General features: G+C 39.1%; 1 protein-coding gene across 1 annotated transcript; it reads right to left on the reverse strand.

Moving 5' to 3' along the window:
* Positions 1 to 9692: 9692 nt before the first annotated feature.
* Positions 9693 to 23304, reverse strand: LOC109216518 (cis-abienol synthase, chloroplastic-like). Its single transcript, XM_019380682.1, has 13 exons — positions 23251 to 23304; positions 21556 to 21885; positions 20196 to 20500; positions 16576 to 16799; positions 15600 to 15720; positions 15421 to 15518; positions 14915 to 15126; positions 14430 to 14539; positions 14220 to 14318; positions 13739 to 13954; positions 12834 to 12978; positions 12356 to 12601; positions 9693 to 10226 (listed from the first exon to the last, which is right to left on the reverse strand). Exons 1-13 carry the CDS (start codon positions 23302 to 23304, stop codon positions 9918 to 9920), a joined length of 2469 nt encoding a protein of 822 aa, XP_019236227.1. The 3' UTR covers positions 9693 to 9917.
* Between the last annotated feature and the right edge of the window lie 176 nt (positions 23305 to 23480).

Genomic DNA, 23480 nt, shown 5'->3' on the forward strand with positions numbered 1-23480 from the left:
GAGTGAGGCCGGGTAATGGGGCGGGTATGGGCTCTTTTGAACGGGTTTCGGGAGGGGGGGGGGGTAATGCTTGGGCTTGGGATTTAGAAGGAGACTGGCCCAAAAAAAACTGATTCAAAGCTTAATTCCTTCTCTTTTTTTTTCATTTTCTAATTTCTTTTTTAATTCCAAAAATTTCTTCTCAAATTAAAATCTAAACTTTCATCTTAAAATTTAATTAACCTAAAACAACCTACACATAAAACTAACTAAAGAAAAACTACTCAAAATCAAATATTAAATTTGAAGAGTGCAAAATGACTATTTTTGTGATTTTTCTTTTATAAAATAACTTAATTACTAAACAATTATAAAAATGAAAAATTAACTCCTAAATGCACATGCAACACATTTTTTGTATTTTTCACTAATTAAAATGCTCGAACAAAATGCGAACAATTAACAGAAAATGCCACGACAATCCACAAAATCACAAACACTGAAAGAAATTATTTTATTTTGAATTTATGGGAGTAATTCATATAGGGCAAAAATCACGTGCTCACAGGCCCCGATATCGATGACTCATTGATCTTTGAAGAAGCCGTGAAGCTTCGACAACAGGTTATCTTGACTTAACCGTTGTATTTTGAGTTCCGGTTCTTGCTTTTCCGACTCCCTTCTTCTGTGTTTTCAAGCTGTGAAGCTCTCCAATCAAGCTTTTTCCAAGTCACAAGCTGAGTTGGCTCGTTGTGAGGACGAATCTAGGAAGCTCGTTTCTGAATTGGAAGAACTTAAGGCCCTTCATGCCCAAAAGGAGGGGGAGCTAGGTGACCTTCGGGCTCATTTAGAGAGGATATCTCGAGAGCGGGCCGATCTCGATGAGCAGGTAATACGACCTTCGAGGGCTTATTTTTGTGCTTCAGTCAATTGAGTGTTTGATGCCTTAATTTGACTTTTTCAGCTCAAGCAAAAAGATGATCTGATGCGAGAGGAGCTCAAAGTTAGAGATACCAAAATCCTTGGGCTGAAGCAGCACGTGGATGAGGTGTCTTTCAATAAAGAAACTCTTCGAGAGAAGCTGGCCTCGATTGGGTGCCAACTTCAAGGGGCGAGGGGAGAAAGCCGCAAGTACAAAGATATCCATGCCGAATAAGTTGCTGAGCTATCTGCAGCTAAGTCCGAAGCTGCTGCACTCATATCTTCATACCAACAAGATGCTGTTGCTGCAAATGCTCGAGCTAGGAAGGTATCCGAAGAGGCCGAGCTTAAACTGTCCCGAGCCATGGAACATGCTCGATTAAGATCGCGGAGACAGGCTCTTGAGGATGTATATGCAGGGGGCATCGATTTGTCCGTCGAGATCGAGAGGGTGAAGGCCCTAGAGGAAGAATCGGCAACTCTGATTTCTTCAGATGATGGTTCAGCCAGTGATTCGACCAGCGGCTCGGAGGATGATGAAGACGAAGGTGAAATCCCCGAGGGGGAGGAGGCCGTCGATGTTCCGAGGGTCGAAGACTAGGCCGATGAAGGCATAACTTCCGAGGGAGCTTCGTCTGGTCAAGTAACCCCGGTGGTAGATTAGGTTTTCATTTGTTCCTTTTTTGTGTAAGGGCTCCAGGCGTGAGCCTTGTAAATACGTCTTCGTGAAACTTTACCATATACATATGGACTTTCGCTTTTCGTCATTTCTTGTTTTCCCTTTGCCTTTTTGGAATAAATTCCGATGCTTGTCGATAACCAGTTTGGTGTGTCGGAATTATGATGCAAACCCCTCAAATTTTCATGCTCGATGAGTGATTGATAATAGTTGACCGTTTTAGGGCTTGCTCCTCGAATCAAGTTTTGACTCAGGCTCGTTGACCCTTGGGTTTTCAACATATTGATCCTTAGGCTCTTTGGGCTGGCCCTCAGGCTCTTACTCATTGGCCCTTAGGCTTTTTTTATATTGGGTCGATACGACCTCTAATATGGCTATAGTTTCCCCTCTTTTTGGCTAAAGACTTCATTATTCCTTGGCATGTTTTATGTTTGTCCGACTCTTCGACAGCTCAAATAAGAACTTCAACTATGAGTCGATATGTGATGATAATTGAGTACCTCGGGAGGTTCTCTTGAAGGCTGATTTTTTGAAGCCTTTTGTTGAAATCTGATTGTCTAGAAGCCTTTTCATTGTTTGGAGATGATATGATCGAAGCTCTTTTGCTTATGCCGAGGGTATCCTGATTAACCGGTTCTTTTCGAAGTATTTTTGAAGTATTTGGAGGCTTTTAGTTTTATGCCGACAGTCGGACGTCTCCGAGCCGCGTTAATTTGGCCGTAGCCTTTTAGTTCGACCGTAGTCTTTATGTTTGGCCGTAGCCTTTAGTCCCCGTGTGTGGTGACCTTGGCATCTATAGGGGTCTTATAAGTTCGATATTGTAACGACCCGACCGGTCGTTTTGAGTTCTAGTGCTCTGTTCAGCAGCCTGAGGCCATGAGCAGCTCCATTTCGGGCATTATGACTTGTACGCGTGGTCCGAATTGAATTTCGGGAAGTCCAGAGTTGATTTGGAAAGAGAATTCTAATTTCGGAAGCTTAAGGTTGGAAGAATGAACTAGGATATGATTTTTGAGTAAACGACCTCGGAATCGGGATCTGAAGGTTCCAACAGGTTCGTATGATGATTTTGGACTTGGGCGTATGCCCGGTTCGGGTTTTGGATAACCCGGGAGCGTTTTGGCGCCTATTGTGGAAGTTAGCATTTTTGAAGAATCTCATAAGTTTGGCTTGAAGTGCATTTCAGTGTTATCGATGTCCGTTTGGGATTTCGAGTCTATGAATAGCTCCGTTTGGTGATTCTGGAGTTGGGAGCGCGATAGGAAGTGAATTCTGAGGTCCGTAGGTCATTTTGGAGCCATTTGGCTAAAGATAGAAATTTAAAGGTTTTTGAGAAATTTGATCGGAAGTGAACTTTTTGATATCGGGGTCGGAATCCGATTTCGGAAGTTGCAGTAGGTCCGTAATGTCGAATATGATTTGCGTGCAAAATTTGAGGTCAATCGGACGTGATTTGATAGGTTTAAGCATCGAAAGTAGAAGTTGGAAGTTCTAAAGTTCATAAAGCTTGGATTGGGGGGTTGATTCATGATTTTAGCATTGTTTGATGCGACTTGAGGCCTCGAGCAAGTCCGTAGCGTGTTTTGGGAATTGTTGGTAGGTTTAGTTGAGGTCCCGGGGGCCTTGGGTGGATTTTGGATGGTTAACGGATCGAATTTGGAATTTGGAGGAGGGCTGAAGGGTCTGGTTGCTGGTATTTTCGCTTCTGCGGTGGGCTAACCGCAGAAGCGGCCCCGCAGAAGCGGAAACAGAGCCGCAGAAGCGGTTTTTGGTCAAAGGTTCGAAGGCTGCATATGCGGTCAAGGTTCCACAGAAGCGGGACCGCATCTGCGGAGATCTGGTCGCAGAAGCGGGCGAGGGCATCGTGGGGAGAACCGCAGATGCGGTCATAGTTCCGCAGAAGCGGGACCGCATCTGCGAGAGGCGTGTAGCAGAAGCGAGATTGGGGTGGCCCAGGGAGGACCGCATATGCGGTATTTGGACCGCACCTGCGGAACCGCAGAAGCGGTCGTTGGACCGCAGGTGCGAATAATGCTGGGGCAGAATGATTGTTTTAAAAATCGGATTTTTGCCATTCTTCTCTCATTTTTCACTTGGCATGGGTGATTTTGGAAAAGCTTCAAGAGGGGCTTTTCGTCATCAACGTTAAGGTAAGATATTCCCACCTATATTGAGTTAAATACATCAATTATGTATGGATTTAGACTTGGAAAAATGTAGAAAAATTGAGGTTTTGGTGGAAAACCTAGAAATTTCATTCTTGGAATTTAACCATGATATTGAGTATGGAATTTAGTAAAAATAATATATTTGAGTTCCTAAGGTCATGGATAATCTTTATCTTCGAAAAATTTCGGATTCCGGGCACGTGGGCCCGAGGGCGTTTTGGTCAACTTTTCGATCGGAGTTAGGAATTTCTATAAATTAGATTGTAATGAATAATTGAGCATATATTAATGGATTTGCGTAACCGTTGGCTAGTTTTGGAGCGTGGTGCATCAATTAGAGTCTTCGGAAGGGAGTGGAATGCCGGTTTGGACCTTCGGAGCGAGGTGAGTCTCCTTTCTGACCTTGTAAGAGGGAATTGTCCCCATTGGTGAAATAATTGATTATGTGCTCCTATTTGCGGGGGCTACGTACGCCACGAGGTGACAAGAGTCCGTGCGTAGCTACTATTATGCCATTGTCCGGGTAGTTAGGGCCCAAAAGCATGTTATACTTGGATTATTTATGAACCTATTGATAGCTTGAATTGCTTAAATCACCTTGGATTAGTAAATGAATTTAAAAGGAGATTAAACATCATTTTTCCTGAATTGTTAAAAAGAGAAATTGTTCTATTTGGATAAATATTCCCGATAAGTTCTTAATTGACTGGTTGAGCATGTATCTCTATGTGTACCTGCGTCGCATGCATGCTTCGTGAGCAGGGTATGTGTTTATTTATGGAACGGGCCGAACGCCTCGGCAGATTAAATAGATGCATCTATAGACGCGCCGTCGACCCTCGGCAAGTGCACAGTTTATTTCTGTTGGATCGGGCCATCGCCTCGGTGTGATTTGCGCATGTTATATTGTTGCTTGAGAATTTTAAATGTGAATTGTGCCCTTCGTGGCTTGATATAAATTGATAAGATAATAAAGAGTAAACCTTGAAATTTCTTGATTATTTGTTGAAGGAGTTTACCTGTTTTCTGGTTTCGTGAATTAGGACTGCTATATAAATCCATGATATCCTCACATTTTTAGTATACTGTCAATTGACCTCTAGTAAGTGTCAAAGTTGACCATTTCGTCTCTACTTCTTCGAGATTAGGCGGGATACTCATTGAGTACACGTTGTTTACGTACTCATACTACACTTCTGTGCATTTTTGTTGCACAGGTATATTTATCTCTAGCAGCCCACTGGGCATAGCAGCACGGATGATTCGGGGACTAGGTGAGTTGCATATTTCGAGGAGGCCCACAGCTAATATTGTTCCTTCCAGCAAATTGTATTTTCTTTCTGTCCACTGTATTCTGGACGGATGTCGTATTGTATTTTATTTCCTTATCAGTAGATGCTCATGCACTTGTGACACCGGGTTCTGGGATGGTTTCTAAATATTTTGTATTGATTGCTAGTATTTAATTTGAACTGAAGCAGTTATCTTTTTACTTATGAAATATAAAGGAAAATCTTGGTTTTTAAAATTGTTAAAATTGGAGTTTAATTAAGTAATTGGTTGGCTTGCCTGACAGCGGTGTCCGGCGCCATGACGACCCTTAGTGGATTTTGGGTCGTGACAGATATATAGCCTTGGCCTTAATATCGTGGTTTTGCCTTTTTAAGGTCTTATAAATTTGAGTATGCCTTGTTGAGGTCTTATAAGCTCGATATTGCCTCATTGAGGTCTTATGAGTTCGGTCATGCCTTGTTGAGGTCTTACAGATTTGATGTTGCCTCACTGAGGGCTTATGAGCTCGAAGTTGCCTGATCGAGGTCTTATGAATCCGAGTTTTCGATGGCCCGATGAACTAACTGTTGATGACAGTTCCCGAGTGTTCGAGAGTTTCTGGCCCTTGAGCCGTTTTATGGGAAAGTAGTGAACTTCTTTTGAGGCATAAAGTGTTTTGATAAGCAAAAGGGGTTTCCTCAATCACTTGATATATGCGTACATGTTTTTTGCCTTTGGAGGCTCTATTATTCTACATGGACAAGGTCATTTGACCGTTTGGCCCAATACAACATTCTCCTATCGAGGTCCTCCTAGGCGTAGCTTGGTTTCTTACAAGGGGTGACCTCTTGGGGTGATTCCCCCCAGTATTTGAGGTTGATTAAAGAGACGCCTTGAATATTTGATGAGTTCTCCTTAGGTAGCATATGGATGTTGCCTCGTTAAAAACCTCGCTGGTAAAACTCGTTCGGGATAAAATCCGGTCTAAGCTAAAAAGGGTGCAACGCATGCTTTAAAACCCAAGGTCTTCGAGCTGGAGGGCGCTTCGATTCCTCTCAATCAAACACCTGCAATAAGTTAGTATAAAACATAAATGAAAAGAGAGAGGGTTTGCGCCTTAATGATGGCGTTCGAGCCTCGATGAATTTCAATTGCCTGTTACGGGGACGCGGCACGGTCCTTTGTTCCCTTATTCGGATGTAACCGAGAATGTCAGGTTGCTATCCAGCTGTTTGTTTGTCTAAATGCTCCTTCGAGGTGGAGGGTGTCGATGCTGGTGTCGTGTCGTGCACCGCGAACATCTCCCTTGCTGCATGCTGCTCCCCGTACACTGCCTTTTACTCCATCCTTGGTTGGAAATTTCATCATTTGATGAAGGATTGATGGCACTGCCCTCATACTGTGTATCCATGGCCTTCCATGTAAGGCATTGTATCTCATGTCACCCTCGATGACATGAAACTTGGTATCTTGGATTGTACCGGCTACGTTGATCGGGAGGATAATTTTCCCTTTTTTCGTCTCGCTCGCCATGTTGAATCCATTGAGGACTCGAGAGGCGGATATGATCTGGTAGAGTAGTCCGAGTTGCTCCACCACCCTCGACCTGATTATGTTGGTCGAGCTACCTGGATCCACGAGCACATATTTAATTTGAATTTTATTCAAAAGAAAAGAAATTACCAGTGCGTCATTATGAGGCTGAGACAAGGTCTCAACGACCTCTTCACTGAACGTGAGAGCATCCTTTGGTATGTAACTCCGAGTTCGCTTTTCCCAGGTGATGGATATTTTTGTCCGTTTGAAAACGGGTCCCTGTGGAGCGTCGACTCCTCCGACGATCATGTGGATGATGTGCTGTGGTTCTTCTGGTTCATTTTTCCTATTCACCTCTCTTTCCCAAAATTGGTTTTTAGCTCGGTCGCTGAGGAATTCTTGAAGGTGCCCTTCGCTGATCAGTCGGGCTACCTCTTCCCGAAGCTGCCTGCAGTCCTCGGTTCTATGACCGTGAGTGCCGTGATATTTACACGTCAAGTTAGGGTTCTTTTGCGAAGGGTCTTATAGTACGGGTTTTGGTCACCTGGTATCTTTGATTTTACCTATGGCCGATACGATTCCTGAGATATCGATGTTGAAGCTGTACTTAGATAGCCGGGATGCCTCTACCGGCCCAGTGTGCCTATCAAACCCGGCTTTACTCATGATTCCCCGAGAATTTTGACCTTGATCTATCCTTCGATCGCCTCGAGGCACGTTACGCCTTGGTGCGTGTTTTTGATCTTCTGCATACGGCTGGTATCTTTCCTTGTTTGATCTTGACTCCCTTTCTGTGAACCTTTGTTCCTTTGTTAAGAGTCTGCTGGAATATACTGAGCCCGAGGGGGCTCCTAATTGGTCGTCTTCTACCCTGATCTTCGATTGGTACCTGTTGTGCACATCCTCCCAGGTCACGGCGGGATATTCGATCAAATTTTTCTTTAACTGCCTTGAAGCTACCGAGCTCCATTCATTCAAGCCTTGAGTGAAGGCCTGTACCGCCCAATCATCGGAGACTGGTGCCAATCCCATTCGCTCCATCTGAAAGCAATATACAAATTCCCTTAGCATCTCGTTATCTCTCTGTTTGATTTTGAAGACATCGAACTTCCTGGTGGCGACCTTGATGGCACCAGTGTGTGCCCTCACAAAAGAATCTGCCAACATGGCAATTGAATCTATTAAATTTGGGGGCAGGTTATGATACCACATCATAGCCCCTTTCGACAGTGTTTCTCCAAATTTCTTCAATAGGACAGACTCAATTTCGTCATCCTTTAAGTCATTCCTTTTTACAGCACAAGTATAAGCGTGTTGTGCTCATTGGGGTACGTGGTCCTGTTATACTTCGGGCATTCTGAATTTCTCCGGGATGGGCTTCGAAGTTGCGCTCGGTGGGAATGGTTTTTGTATGAACTTCTTGGAATCTACGCCCTTCAGTATCGGTGGTGCGTTCGGGATCTAATCGACCCTTGAGTTATAAGTCTCCACCTTTTTATCATTATCCTCTATCTTCTTTTCTCCTGATTCAATCCTTTTGGTGAGGTCCTCGAGCATCTTCATAATAGCGGGGTCTGTTGCTGACCTGTTGTTACTCGATCTCTCCGGTGCCTGCTCGACTCGAGGACTCGTTTCGGTGCTATTGTGCTTGGAGTTTTTTGTTGACTTTGTAGCTGAGCAATAGCCACTTGTTGCGCTTGCAACATATAAAAAATGACTTGAAGACTAACGTCTCTTTCTTCCCCGCGCACAATCCCGTCGGTATGAGAGTTTACGTCGACATGCACTACGTTGCGTGAGCTTACGTCGATGGGGATTTGTGCTGGTGCCCCCAGGGTTTTGCGGTGGTACACCGACATCCGCTGGTGCTACCCCTGAGTTTTGTGGTGGAACACCGGCGTCTGCGCCGTTTTCTCCCTGAATACCAATACCGTTGCTTTCGCGTGCATTTGCTGAGTTAGACATCAAGACCTGAAATTAGAGATTCTTGGACAAGAAAAAGTGTGAAGTATTACTTGTGTTTTCAAAAAACTAGCACCAAAACAATCACTATTATTTTTAGCCCCACGGTGGGCGCCAAACTGTTTACCTTGAAAATGGTAACAACAATTATACTTGATTTTTTGGTTCTAAAAATACGTGATTTAATTTAATACTCGTTGTTAGGCAATGGATGATAAGTGTAAGTTAAGAAAATAAGAAATGCAAACCAATAGGGTCACAAGGCTGGGCCTCGAGCTGGCTGGAGCAGGGCCTCGAGGTCTAGATGAGGCTAATAGCGATGAACAATTGATGAAGAATCAACGATGATGAAGGCCTCAAAGATGGCCTTTTGCGGTTAATAATGAGCAATAAATGAAGAAAAATAAATGAACAATGAATGAACAATGAAGGAATACGCAATAAATGTGAAGAACGGTTGTGTTAACAAAGAGCAGAGAATGTTGTATTGTATTTAATATGTTCAATAATAATCCGATCCCTTTACAAGATGACAAGGGTCCCCTTTATATAGGAGGGGTGAATCCCAATATAGTACATGTGTAATAAATGACGAAGAAATGCTACTAGTACTGTATAACGGCTTAGTACGGATTTCTACTATTCTTGCAGACTCTGTCAGTCCTCACTGCGTGCCCTTGGGGGTTTCCCGTCTTTCCATGACGATCACCGACTTGTGTTGCTCCAGGATCGACCTTCGATATCCCCCTCGAGGGAAGTACCTCGGAGTCTGCCTTAAAATTCCACTTCAAGCTCCTCGAGGTCGGGCGTGGAGTGCCACTGTAGTCCCAAAGTTGAACTCTCCGATTTTGGCCGTATACAATTATTTGAAGAAATTCTTGCGCAATTTACTAAAAATTTATTCTTATAGCTTTTTGAGGTGCAAAAATGTTAATGATCTTTTTATAATCAATTTCTTCTGGTATTTCTTTCAATTAACATGTAACCAATTTATTTAGTTATTTGAAGATATTGTTAGTATTAGGTATGATTTTAGTTGTTTTAATTTTGAAAAACTTTCTTTTGTCCTTCAAACCTGCTAATAACATCCAATATCTCTCAAAGTAACAATTGTAATGGTATTTATATTTAAAGGAAACAGTAATCACATCAAAGTAAAAGATTCACTAGCGGAATGATCAAAAGCGCATATTTTAATTATTTGAACGTTAAATGTGCTTAACCAGATATTACAAAAATCAAACTTAGAGAATGTCGATAAAACATGGGCTAGAATGTAAATTTCTCTCTAGTGGATGATTGAGTGGCTTTTATTTTTTTTTTTTTCTTTTTTTGTGCATTTCAAGGATTGCTCCCTTGATAACTCGACTGCACGATCTTAAGGTGGAGATGGAGGGTGCCTACGGCTTGAGCGGTATGAAAAGTACTTCATTGATATGATTCTTTAATAATTCCTCTGGAAAGCGAAACTCATCACCATCTGAATATGCGAAATGAGACAATTTGCTTGTCTTCCAAAAAATATCCTTGCACTCTTGTGGCAATTGGCTTCCTTTTCTTTGAATTAGAACCATCCCTAGCAACTCTCTTCTCTTATTTTCCAGCATTTCCATTACCTGTTTTCTAGCTTCTTCTTTAGAGATTGTTCCTTGACTCTGATTTATTAATATCGAGACTATATCTTTTGGGGAACTCTCTGCCTCTTCTCTCTGCAAGAAAACGTGAGACAGGATCAAGCTAAGTATTAGTATAGCAAATTGTTAGGAACGAAATAATCAGGTGTAATCCGGAAGCTAGTAAAACAAACCTTAAACGACGATAAATCAGACAACAAAAGAGAAATATACCAAAAGAGACACAAATATGTAACGTGGTTCGGTTAATTGACCTACATCCACGGCGGAGACGAGCAATCCACTATATAAAAGAGAGTAAAAAATATCCAAAGAACAACCTCACAAAGAGGCAAACACAAGAGGCACACTAACACTTGTCCTGAAATGTTTTTCCCTAAACAAGACTCTCAAACACCATATGACTATATTGTGGATGCTACTAAATGAGAAGGAAGGATCCTCAATTTATAAGTCCAAACATTTTCCTACAAGAGAAGGGACTAGCCAAATATTGGAGATTTATAATTTCCTTCTACAAGAAGGAAAATAACCATTACGGTAAATATGTTGCACTTTCCTTCGAGAGATAGGAAAATCAAATATGGTAAGATAATTAGGACAAACAACCAACAATGGAGCCCTTGGCCTAAATTTTCGGACAAAATAAACTTGATCCACCTTCTTCACATAACCGTCAACATGTCACATCTCCAAATCTCCACCACAAAGTTTGTCTCAATGTGAGTAGTATTCCGGTAAAATTTCTCATACAAAAATCATGATTGCCGTCAAATATGTTGCAGCTAGAAATAAACTCGCCAAGATGAACCTATCTTGAACCTCGTTCTGATACCACTTGTTAGGATCAAAATAATTAGGTGTCATTCGAAAGCTAGTAAAGCAAATCTTGAACGACGATAAATCAGACAACAAAAGAGAAATATACCAAAAGAGATAAACATATAACGTAGTTTGTCAATTGACCTAATCCGCGGTGGAAACGAGCAGTCCACTATATAAAAAAGAGTATACAATATCGAGAGAACAACCTCACGAAGAGGAAAACAGAAGCGACACACTAACACTTGTCCCGAAAGGTTCTCCCCCTGAACAAGACTCTCAAACCCCATACAACTACATTGTGGATACTAATAAATAAGAAGGAACAATCCTCAATTTATAGAAGTCCAAATATTTTTCTACAAGAAAATTGACTAGCCAAATATGAGAGATTTATAATTTCCTTTTACAAGTAGGAAAATTCAATTATGGTAAATATGTTGCACTTTCCTTAGAAAGATAGAAAAATCAAATATGATAAGAAAATCAGGACAAACACCTAACACAAATTAACCAAAATCAAAAGACCAATACTTTTACAGTAAAAATTTGCATGCACTCGATCTTTACACAAAATTATATAAGTTAGCATTCTTAAGTGATTTATTATAAGGTGAAAATATGCATTAACTAGCTATAGATAAGTCAAAGAAGTCAACGCAAACACATGTTAGATATTTATTAATTTGGTATAAACACCAGATACAAATAAGTTTTATTCTGTAGTGAGTTCCATAAATTAGTTTCTTATTTTGTATGCTTGATGGGAAGTCAAACCTAAGAACTTGTCCCATACTTTACACAAAATAAGGTAAATTATATTGATAGGTTATCTAAAGAAGTACTAGTTGTCAAATTGTTTTACCCTACATATATTTGATAATGGTGGCGTGTGCGGACTAATTTGTGTCCGCCTCAACTACTCTATTGGTATCTCCTACCTCCCATCAGCAAAGGTATACTCTGCCCACCAAAGCTTTAGGCAAATGAAGAAATATAACATAACATTTTGTTCCTATTACGAATTGAATCCTAGTTTTCAAGGTTTTTACTCATTTTATCAATGCTAAGCCACACCTTTCGAGTGAAGATCTCCTTTACAAGACAACTATTATCTACCATCATATGCACCGGCAAAGCTACATTGTCCAAAGAGTGTCAATTAACACCACTTTGCTCTGAAAAATTCACTCTGTAGTTAAGTAAAATTTTAATTTTTATGTATGTACAACTAATATGTTAAAGTTTTTTTTTAATGTTTTTACTTCTGGATATTTTAATGCCCCTTCGTGAAAATCCTAATTTCGTTACTACTAATCATACGAGAAATATTTTGGTGGCAAGAAAAGATAAAGTAGTTTTAGAAGGAATAATATTATTACCTTGGAAGATCCTATATCATTGAGGAATCGTGCCACCATACTGGTACCATTGCACAAGGCACTCATTTCAGAACTCTGTAAAATATCCTTGGATAATTTTGGTCCAAGAAAACATTGTGTTATGAGAGTAACGCATCTAACACCAATACTTTCACAGGCCACGGACAAATACTCTTTTATGCTTGGTGTTGTCTGATTTCTCCACCACTCTACTTCCACCAGCATACTCCTTAACAAATCAAGCCACTATACCAAGACATATACATTTTTAGTCAGTTAAAAAAAAATGGAAAAGAACATCATGGAAAACTGAAAGAATAAGGGTGTGTTTTGGCATGGAGAAAAATATTTTTCCTGGAAATAATTTTCACTTTTCAATCAAACACCGTAAAATATTTTCTTTTTAAAAATAGTCATTTTTCAATAAAATAACTTTCGTCATACCAATCACACCCTCAGAATCGTATTTTTTCCATACCAAGTTTATAAGGTGATCTTTGATGCATTGACCTTGCTTAATGGTTGCTATTGCTGCAAGCTCCTCTATCGTTTTGTAAAGTGCTGAAAAGAAAATTTTTACCCTATCTGAATGGTAATGCATTGTTGAGTAATTACTGCCCCACCTGTAATGTTAGAAGTTAAATGAAAAGCCCAAGGGACAGTTTGCACTGCATGGCCTCAAAGAGGTCACTCGTTGAATCCCGTCTAAAACAAATGAAGAATTATCCTACATAACTGTCTACTCATTCGCTTAAATTAAATATAGCCGGCGGATTTATAATATACTGTATAATCGTATATAATTATTATATATTTTATATATACTGGCTAAGAAGAATAAATAATGTATACGAAGGCTATTTGTGTAAAGATCCCCAAAAAAATTTGCATTTAAAAGTAATTTGAGTAAAAATAGCATGGACTACCAGTTTTCGGGATAGTCATTCAAGAATAGCCAGCGTTTGCAAAGTCATTGAAAATAGCCACTATTTTGCTGCAATACGGAAAGTTCCAGCCTAATATACTGGAGATCGGTGCACCTGTGTATGAACTTCCATTATATTATGATGGACCAGTATATTATGTTGAAATTGTGGCTATTTTTGAATGACCACTTGTAAATCTGGCTATTTTTGAATTTCTCCTGTAATCTGATGATTTTTCTTTCATACAAATTCAGTCCACTTGGCAAATAGGGACATAATTTAACCAATGACCTAAAAAAGGCGATTGGTGCAACGCCCCAAGCCAAGTACCGAATCTAAAAAATAAAAAGGGACTGCATGGAACTGTAAAGCAGAAGAAAATTTGACAAACCTAAAGTGCATGGATATAGAATAGGTTTTGTCGAAATATTTTAAGCATGGAAGAAGAAAACAATACCTTTCTACTAATTCAAAGATGTTGAGCAATTCATCTTTGCAAACAAATCCATCGAAAAAATCATCCACTACAGTTAGAAGCATGGTGCTCTTTACACACGCAATACGAGCGTCAGAAAATTCAGGTTCGAAGAGTAAAGCAGCAGTCAGGAAGAAACTAGTGTATAAATTCTGTTGTGGCAATCCCACTTGGTCTAGTTTGCAATCCTCGAACCACCTATACATTCATATAATCGTAAGTGGTGTCCAAGAATGACAAAGTTTACTAAAGCAATATTGGACCTATATATAAATTTCTGGCAAAGGGTGTTCAACTGACGACCCTTTGTCGATTGTAGTTGTGCTAGTGTTCAAGAATTGACAAAGTCTATTAAAGAAATATTTTACTTCTACATACAGTTTAATTTTCCGACAAGGGATCTTCATGCTATATAGTGTCTAAGAATGACAAGATCAAATGAAGCTAGTACAAGTGAAGATACCTCTTGAGTTGTTGAAGTTCTCTTTGATGTTGGGCTTGGCACAAGTTAAAATCCTGCTTTGAGAACCTTAGTAAATCTATGCTGTTAATATTGGGAGACCTAATAACAGCGAGAAATTAAGAGCTTAAGAAGATGAGCTTTTATAGATTGAGCGAAAATCAACGAATAAGAAAAATATAAATTTATAAATCACTGTGCTAGAATAATTACCTGTAAGCAGCTTTTAAGATTTTAGAACTGTTCACCTTATATGCTTCGATATATCGTCGATTTTCCACTCGATCATATGTAGCGTAAAACTTTCTCAAAGCTAACTCCACCTAATATTTCTTAGATTAGTAACGGAATTTTATAAAGTTAAAGCTCGTAAGGAGAATAAACAAAGATAATATAATTGTTATTATCATTTCAAATAACATCCACAATAACAACAACAATGACAAGCTATACCGCACCAAAAGTTATGGTAAGATGAATATGGTTAATTTCCGTTCGTAACTAGAGGTCTTAGGTTTGAGTCCTATAAATCAAAAAAATCGGATAGAGAGCACTTTTCCATTCAATAGGCCTTATTACGCGACGCGAATCTAAATTAGTCGGAGCTCCGAAGCGGATATCAAACTCAGATGGAAAGAAAAAACTTATGACAAGCTATGCATCATTACATGTGTGAAAGAGTCTTTTACAAGTAATACCTCATTTTTTGACATCCTATCGATGTAGTCATTGGTTAGGAGTTTTTCCTCCATAAAAGATCCTGTCCAATTGTTAATTTTATCCAAAATGTCATCTTTCCCATAAATAGCCAACTGTGAAGCTTTGTGGAGCTCAAGAATTTCAACATGACTCGTAAATCTCCCACTTGTTGAAAAGAAATGTACTTCATCGACAAATTCTACTAGTTCGTCTGCAAAAAGAAGAATCGAATTAGTATGGCCAGCTACTTAATTTTTTGTCAGTTTCAAAACGAATATCATATTTCTATATTTAATAAATTTTCAATTCCAACATTTTTATGATGACTTGCCTCATAAGAATGACATGAAACATTTAAATTCAAAAAAATTCAAAAGGTATTTTGATATGTTGTACACATTTTTCATTAAGAACCACAAGTTTAAAAAATACTCTTATATTCTTTATATTTATAAAGACTCAAATTAAAACATATAAAATAAAGCGGATGGAATAAAAAATTTACCTGCGGAGACTTCATAGTTACTCATCCGTAAAAGCCGAAACGCCACGGCACAATGGGCAACGTTTGAAAAAATTTCTTCGTTCTTTTCTTGCCAAAGCCTATAAATAATTTACCAATATTACAATTTACAAGAGGCTTAAAAGAAATTGTAAAATATCATTGTGATCAATAACATGTACCTGTAAATTTCATCTAGAACATTTTTTATTTCTGTTTTAAAATGCCGATCTACTCCCAAACTTTGAAGGGTATCAACCAAGCAAAGCAACGAATGTATCTTCGTTGGGTAGATAGTTGGAACTATGAAAAAAAAACGAGATATATTAGCAAAGCAAACAAATAGTACTATGGGAAGCTATATTGTTCGGACTCTCCAAATATATTGTAGCATTCATGACGTATCTTCCAAAAATATGAGGATACGATACACAGCCAAAAATGCATTTTAGTTAATACGAGCAACATAGATGGGAGGATTAGAGAGAGATCTAGCATTTGTTGAACATGGGTGTACCATTAAAGAAAGGAGAAATTTTTCTTAAATGGGAATCAATCCATGTTCCTTTGGATAAACAACTCAATATTCTACCAAGTGTATCATTCAGCCTTTTCAGAGCATGGGGTCCAACAGATAGTATTATACCAACAACAACAATAATAACAACAACAACAACAAATCCAGTGAGTTTCCAAAAGTGGATTCTGGGAAAGGTGTACGCAGATCTTACTCCTATACTAGGAGAACAGAGAGACTGTTTCCGATAGACTCTCGACTAAAACAAGATAAAAAGAAGCAGCAGCAACAAGTGGTAACAACAAGAATATATCAAGAAAACCGAAGAGAAAGGATGCAATCAAATAATAAGGTGTACCAGCAATCCAAGAATAAAGAGATACTATGGTAACATTAATGCTACCCATTTGACAAAAAAAGAGAGCAGATATTATTAGATCAATTTTAGAAAATACGTACATAAAATACCTAGTTTGGCAGAGAGATAATGGATTTACATACCATAATCTGGACTTCCGGAGAGGATTGTATTATACCATTAACATATACAGGAAACTTCTTATTTACACACTCCATCTATTAATTTGATTGAAAAGTATTAACACATAATCTGAATGTTTTGAGATGATGGTAGTGCATACCCCAATTTTTGTGTAGTTTCAAGATTGAATTCAAGTATTCAAAGCATTTTTCGTCGTGTTGATTGTAAATCAAGGCAGCTGCAGTAGTGGCTGGTGAATCAAATAGTGATCCATTTTCTCTTTGATGTACCATTATTTCCTTCCATTGATGACATAATTCACCAAGTCCTTCAGCCATATATTCAAGATTTGCAACATTCCCCTTGAAATCACTCTGTAACGCTCTAATAATTTGCAAATATTATCAGAAAATGAATTTATAAAAGTAAATACCTTCTGTCCGATACAATTCAATTCAAGATGAATTTTGAATATAATTAAGAAACATGTTGAGTCACTATAAGTAGACATGGGGGAATTTACCTTACGCCAAGTGGTGTCACGTGACGTGCACCACTTGGTCATTTTTTTTTTTAACCAAATATGTGTATATAATGAAAAGGCAGAAAATAAAATACTGATACACCAAACAAAGTGACATAACTTGACATAAATAGCTGTGTAGCTCTTTGAGTCAGGCGCCATAGTTTTCTAGTAGAGGTTCAAACCTCAGAATCTTTATTTAAAATTTCAACATTTTTGTGCCTCATTTATAAAAAAGATTACTTTGTGTTGAACTGGGATTAAACGGTTGACCTCTTAGAAGCTAACGGAACTTCTAGCCATTCGATCATGATTCACTTTTGTAAACTCTCTCCTAGCGGTATAAGGTGGCTAAGAAGGAAGCGACGTTAGCGGTTACTATGGCTAAGAATTTTGTGTTTGAACGCTTGTATGAAGAACTTGGAGGCAAAGGAGGGAATAAGATGTTGTATAGGCTAGCCAAGGTCCGAGAAAGGAAAGCCCGTGACCTGGACCAAGTGAAGTGCATCAAGGAAGAAGAAGGCAGAATTTTGTTGGATGGGGTACTTATTCGACGGAGATGACTGACTTACTTTCATAAACTCTTGAACGAAGAGGGGGATTGGGACATTGTGCTTGGTGACTTAGAACATTCCGAGAGTCGTCGGCCTTTGGGTATTGCAGGCATATAAAAGTTGCGGAGTCGTAAGTTGAATAGGGGAGCGACCGAACCAGACGAAATCCTAGTAGAATTTTGAAAGATTGTGGGGGCAGGCTTGGAGTGTTTCATTGGATTATTTGATGTCATATTTAGGATGAAGAAGATGCCCGAAGATTGGAGATGGAGCACGATGATCCCGTTGCATAAGAACAAGGGTGATATCCAAAATTACAACAATTATCGGGGTATCAAGTTACTAAGCCATACCATAAAGTCTGGGAGAGGGTGGTAGCTAGAGCTGAGGGTGGTGGAGCTGAGGGTGAGGAGAATTGTGTCTATTGCTGAGAACCAATTCGAACTTATGCCGGGACGTTGAACCACAGAAGCCATTCACCTTGTTAGGAGGTTGATGGAGTAATATAGGAGAGGAAGAGGGATTTACACATGGTGTTCATTGACTTGGGGAAGGCTTATGATAAAGTGCCAATGAAGATTCTGTGGAGATGTTTGGAGGTTAGAGATGTTTCTGTTGCATACATTAGGGCTATTAAGGACATGTATGATGGAGCGAAGAATTGAGTGAGGATGATGGGAGGGACTCAGAACACTTCCCAGTTATGATGAGGTTGCACCAAGGGTCAGCCCTCAGCCCATTTCTATTTTCCCTAGTGATTGACGCACTAACGCACCACATTCAAGGAGAGGTGTCGTAGTGCATGTTATTTACAGATGACATTCTACTGATTGACGAGACGGGCAATGGTGTTAACGAGAGGTTAGAGATTTGGAGGCAGACTCTGGAGTCTAAAGGTTTCAAGTTGAGCAGGACTAAAATAGAATACTTGGAGTGCAAGTTCAGTGGTGCGACTCAGGTAGTGGACGATGACGTGAGGTTTGATTCATATGTCATCCTTAGGAGAAAGAGTTCCGAAGTATCTTGGGTCAGTTATTCAAGGGAATGAGGAGATTGACGAGGATGTTATACATCGTATTGGGGCAGGAAGGATGCAATGGAGGCTCACATCCAATATCTTGTGTGATAATAATGTGCTACCAAGAATTAAATGGATGTTCTATAGAGCGGTGGTCAGACCGACTACGTTGTATGTGGCAGAGTGTTGACCAGTCAAGAACTTCCATATACGAAAGATGAAGGTGACCGAAATGAGCATGTTGAGATAGATGTGCGGGTATACCAGGTTAGACAGAATTAGAAATGAAGTTATCTGGGACACGGGCGTGACCTCTGTGGAGGACAATTAATCACTACAAAAAAACTTGAATTAGCTACGGAATGATTTTGTCGCTAAACTAAATAATTTCGTCGCTAAATAGGTTTCCGTCGCTAATTGCTAAATTTGGTCGTTATTCGCTGTCGCTAACACCATCTTTCGAAAAATTCGACGCTTAAACTAGATTTTTTAGTAATTGCAAGATACGAGAGGCGAGCCTAAGAAGATTCAGGCATGTGAAGAGGAGAGGCACATAAGCACCAGTGAGGAGGTATGAGAGGCTGGCATTGGAGAGCCAACGGAGAGGTAGAGGCAGGCCGAAAAAGTATATAGGGGAGAGGTGATCATTAGGCATGATATGGTGTTGCTCCAACTTACTGATGACATGACCATGGATAGGAAGGGATAGATGTTGAGAATTAAGATAGAGAGTTAGGTAGGCGAGCTTTGTCATTGTTTCTTACAGTAGCTTTAGTACATCACTTAGTGCCTTTCGTGTATTTTCATATTTCTAAACTTTTGTTATTACTTGTTGTGATCTTCATTTCGATTTTCTAATTGCACAACATCCTAGTGTTAGTTTTGTATTTTCGCTTGGTTTTCTGATTGGTTTGTTTGTCATTGTCATTGTCTTTTCCCTTTATCTTTCCTGAGCCGAAGGTCTACAGGAAACAACCTCTCTGCCTTTTTAAAGGTAGAAGTAAAGTCTGCGTACACATTACCCTCCCCAGACCCCACTTGTGGAATATACTGGGTTTGTTGTTGTATGTCTGCTGCTTCCATGATTAGTTGTTGTTCTATTCTTTTTCCATTTCCTTTGGTCTTTTTTTTTTTTTTTTTTTTGCCAATAAAATTGATTAAGAATGATTTGCCGAATCAAATAAATTATGAACATGTAGTGATTATTTGGTCCTTTATATAGAAAAATAATACTCAGTATTATTTCTAGTGAGGTTATTTTTAAATAGTTCTCAAATCACGAAACTCATGATCTAAAAGAGTTGTAGTAATATATGAGTTATATTGTGTTTTATTAATATTATTCAAATTGTATTTTTTTTGTACGATGTTGTTAGTACTACACTTTTAAAGTATCACACTGCTTACGAAAAATCATACGTACGACACTGTAAACTAGAGTTTTGCACTTCATGTATTTAGCATTTGCTCTTGCTTTGTCTTGATGTAAAAAGACCTTCCTCAATTGCATCGAGTAATTTTTTTCTTGCACCAGCCAAATAATTATCTGATTCTTAGTTTAGTAATGAGATAACTCATATTTGGTTTAGACAATTTTCATTAGGGGAGAATTCAAAAATATATCTAGCATACAAATATAATTTTCTTTGTAGGTAATTGACAATTTAATAAATTAAGAAGCATACCTTTCAATTGCTAAATCTCGGTTGCGAATCGCTAGATTTACAATGTCTGGATCCAAAGGCAGATTTAAGTTCATTTTCTCTGCATATTTGATCATACTGGGAAATATAATCTCAAATCCAACAGGTGAAATCTGATCCTTGTTATCAACTGCCCAACCATGCTTTTCAATAAAGGTAAGGCCTGAAAAGAAAATGAAGCAGCTCCACAAGTAATTACAAATACTGCAAGATGAAAACTCCTCCACGCGTTCTATTTTTCTAATCGTGTCAATAGTCTTTTTTTCTTTTTTCTTTTTTAATTTAATTTAAGTTATATGTATTGATAGTGTAAAGATTTTTTTACACATATAGCAAGTCAGTTACCAGCTTTACCGGATAAACCTAATTAACATTTATTAAGAAGTATAGAAACAACCTCTCGCAGAAATGCAGAACCTAAGGCTGCGTATGATAAACCCTTGTAGTCTGGCTTTTTTTTCGAACTCTGCGTATAGCGGGGGCTAAGTGCACCGGACTGCTTGTTGGGTGTGTGTGAACAAACTCGAAAAGTAGAAAGGAAAAAGTTAAACTTATAAGGAGTTGGATACTCTTAATGGTGTGAGGCATTTTGAGAAAAACCGTTCGGGCTTGGCCCAAAGCGGACAATATCACATCATGTTAAGAGTATCTTTGGGCCGGTTTAGCCCAATAACTGGTATCAGAGCCAATGGTTTGGCGAGACGAGTATGGAGACATACATAGCCTCTCCCTGGGCTTCGGTGACCGTAAATAATCGAATCACGTGGGTGGCACATAGTTAACCTCCAAATTAGCCCATAAACAATGATGAGTCATGTGGAACTTGTAGACATGTGATTTTTGACCCTCACCAAGATTTTACATATTTTAGCACTTAAATACTTAGTTTAGGTCTAATATAGTTATTTCAACTAATTTTGACTCTTTTACATTATTTTTATCATAAAATTGAAAAATACAAAAAATAGTTTCATTCTTCTCTATTTAATTAAGGTATTAGGTATTTTTAGAAGAATATTATTTTTTTACCCATTTTTATTATAATTTTAAAAAAAATACCAAAATAGCTCATGTCATATTATAGTTTGTTTTAATTAATTAGTAATGATTTTACAATTTTATAGTATATCATTTTAGGAAAGAAATCAATATTTTAGTCTTGTAAAGCTAAAGGGCCATTTTTAAATACAATTGTCGCCCAAATTTGAAGCCCAAATACCTTACCCATGCCCAAACCCATCAGATTTGTCTCTTATTTTTGAACTAAAAAAAACTAGACCTAGCTTTTCTTCTTCTTTGGAGAACACAACACAAGAACCGTAGCTGAACCCTAATCCCATACCAGTAACGCTGCCGCCAGCCCTCTCCCCAGCACCATTCCGATCAGTGGTCTTCTTCGCCAAAAGACCAGCGAACTCCTAACGACGACCACCAGTTCTTCAGCCGACTCGCCACAGCCTCCTCCCTCACCAGCCACGCCGCCAGCCTTCACCCTCACCAGAATAACGACCCATCTCTCGCCCTCATACCAACGAACCCAATATCCACAACCACAAAACTCGTTCCCGCCGACCAACTCCGCGCTGCCGACCCCGTCACCCTTCTGCAACTCTCCAGACACCAACGCCGACGACCCCGATCTCCAGCAGCGGAACCCAGCAGCCCTAACGCCCTAGAACCCGCCGGAAATTCACCTCACGCCCTCCTCTAATCCGTCACCCTCACCACCTAAATCTGAAAAAAAAAAAAGGAAACGTGACAGAATCTGAGAGTGAAAATGATTTGAAGTTAGTTTTGATTCAAGTTTCATTTTCCATTTGTTTTTAAAAAAAAATCAGAAAACAAAGAAAAAAGGGGTGTGACATCTCTGACGACTCCACTGGGGAGTTGCAGGTTCGAGCTGATACTTGATTTTGTTGGCTTTTTAGAATATTCAGTTGGGTTTTTTTTTATTTCTTCTTTATTTGCTTTATTTTTGTTTCTGTCGCTTTATTTGCTAGTTGTTTTATGTGTTTACAGTTTTCCCTTATGTGTTACTGCTTTATAAATTATCATCATTTGCATAACCATGAGCCTTTTTTCTGCAACAAGTCTCGGAGTACGCGTCGCGTGCACGAACTCTTTGTTGAGTCACCCTTATTTTAGGAGGGGGGGGGGCCGTCGGACGTATGGAGTGGGTGGAAAGCTTGAGCAGCCACCATCGACCATACGCTCCCCCGAATTGCCTTGTTAGTGAACCCCAAACTTAGGTCAGCCTTTAGGTCGTTTTTATTTGCATCATGTCATTTAGACCTAGTAGGGCTCGGTCCCAGGTACCGTGTTCCTTTGTAGGAAGCCTATCCAAATTTTGTCAAAATGTGCCCGTGGCCCAAAAGACATTCAATCATCCCTATATGATACATGTTGCATCTTTGAGGGTAAAAGGTCATTTGGCGGACCGATGTTTGGGAAAGAAGGGTGAAAGATGTAGCAATTAGGGCCCAGTTCAATAAAAAAAAAAAAAGACAAAAAATGAAAGAAAGTCCAAAAAAGATTTTACACTTTTCCATTATTTTCCAAAAATTCAAAAAAAAAGGAGAAAAAGAAAATCCAAAAAGATTTTACATTTTCCATCATTTTCCAAAAATTCAAAAAAAGGAGAAAAAGAAAATCCAAAAAGATTTTACACTTTCCATCATTTTTCAAAAAGACAAAAAAAAAATATTCTTTCCAAATTAGTGTCATTTTTTAAGCTTTCTCCCATATCCAATCTTGCCGAACTACGCGAACCTGATTCTCGTCATCCGGGGCGGGATACGTAGGCAAACCATATAGGGTCCGGTCTTCCTAGTAAGTCTTAGGTTCTTGGCTTTGCGGGGTCTTAGCTATATCTTGCATGTCTAGCCACTTTTGGCCACATCGGCCATTCTTGCAAAATGGGGTCATTGTTGCAAAAGTGGTTCAATAACCCATGTCTTAGGATCTTGAGTCCACAACTAAATGTCATATTACTTTAAGGTCCGTCCTTTTTGAGTTTGCATCTTTGGCAACTTCTGACCATATCGGCCGTTTTTGCAAAATGGGTCATTTTTGCAAATTGATTTTGGGCCATGATTATTGGGAGTTGAATTCATATAAGCCTTAGTGAAGTATTTGTCCATGTCTTTGAGGTCATCTTTGTTGAGTTTGCGCTAATAGCCATCCTTGGCCACATAGGTTAATTTTACAAAAGTAGCCCAATCATGTCTTGCATGTGTCGAATAGAGGTGTTGTGGTATCGCATGTGTT

Source organism: Nicotiana attenuata, unplaced genomic scaffold (genome assembly GCF_001879085.1).
Source record: "Nicotiana attenuata strain UT unplaced genomic scaffold, NIATTr2, whole genome shotgun sequence".
Lineage (NCBI taxonomy): Eukaryota > Viridiplantae > Streptophyta > Magnoliopsida > Solanales > Solanaceae > Nicotiana > Nicotiana attenuata.

What these genes read in the sequence shown, in the direction of transcription:
- LOC109216518 (XM_019380682.1), bottom strand. Translation starts at nt 23,304, where the DNA reads ATGGCCCAAAATCAATTTGCAAAAATGACCCATTTTGCAAAAACGGCC. An exon ending in TTGCAAAAACGGCCGATATG is followed by an intron (nt 21,886 to 23,250) that starts GTCAGAAGTTGC and finishes GGCGGGTTCTAG; the next exon opens with GGCGTTAGGGCTGCTGGGTT. An exon ending in ATGATATAGGATCTTCCAAG is followed by an intron (nt 10,227 to 12,355) that starts GTAATAATATTA and finishes GTTTTCTTGCAG; the next exon opens with AGAGAAGAGGCAGAGAGTTC.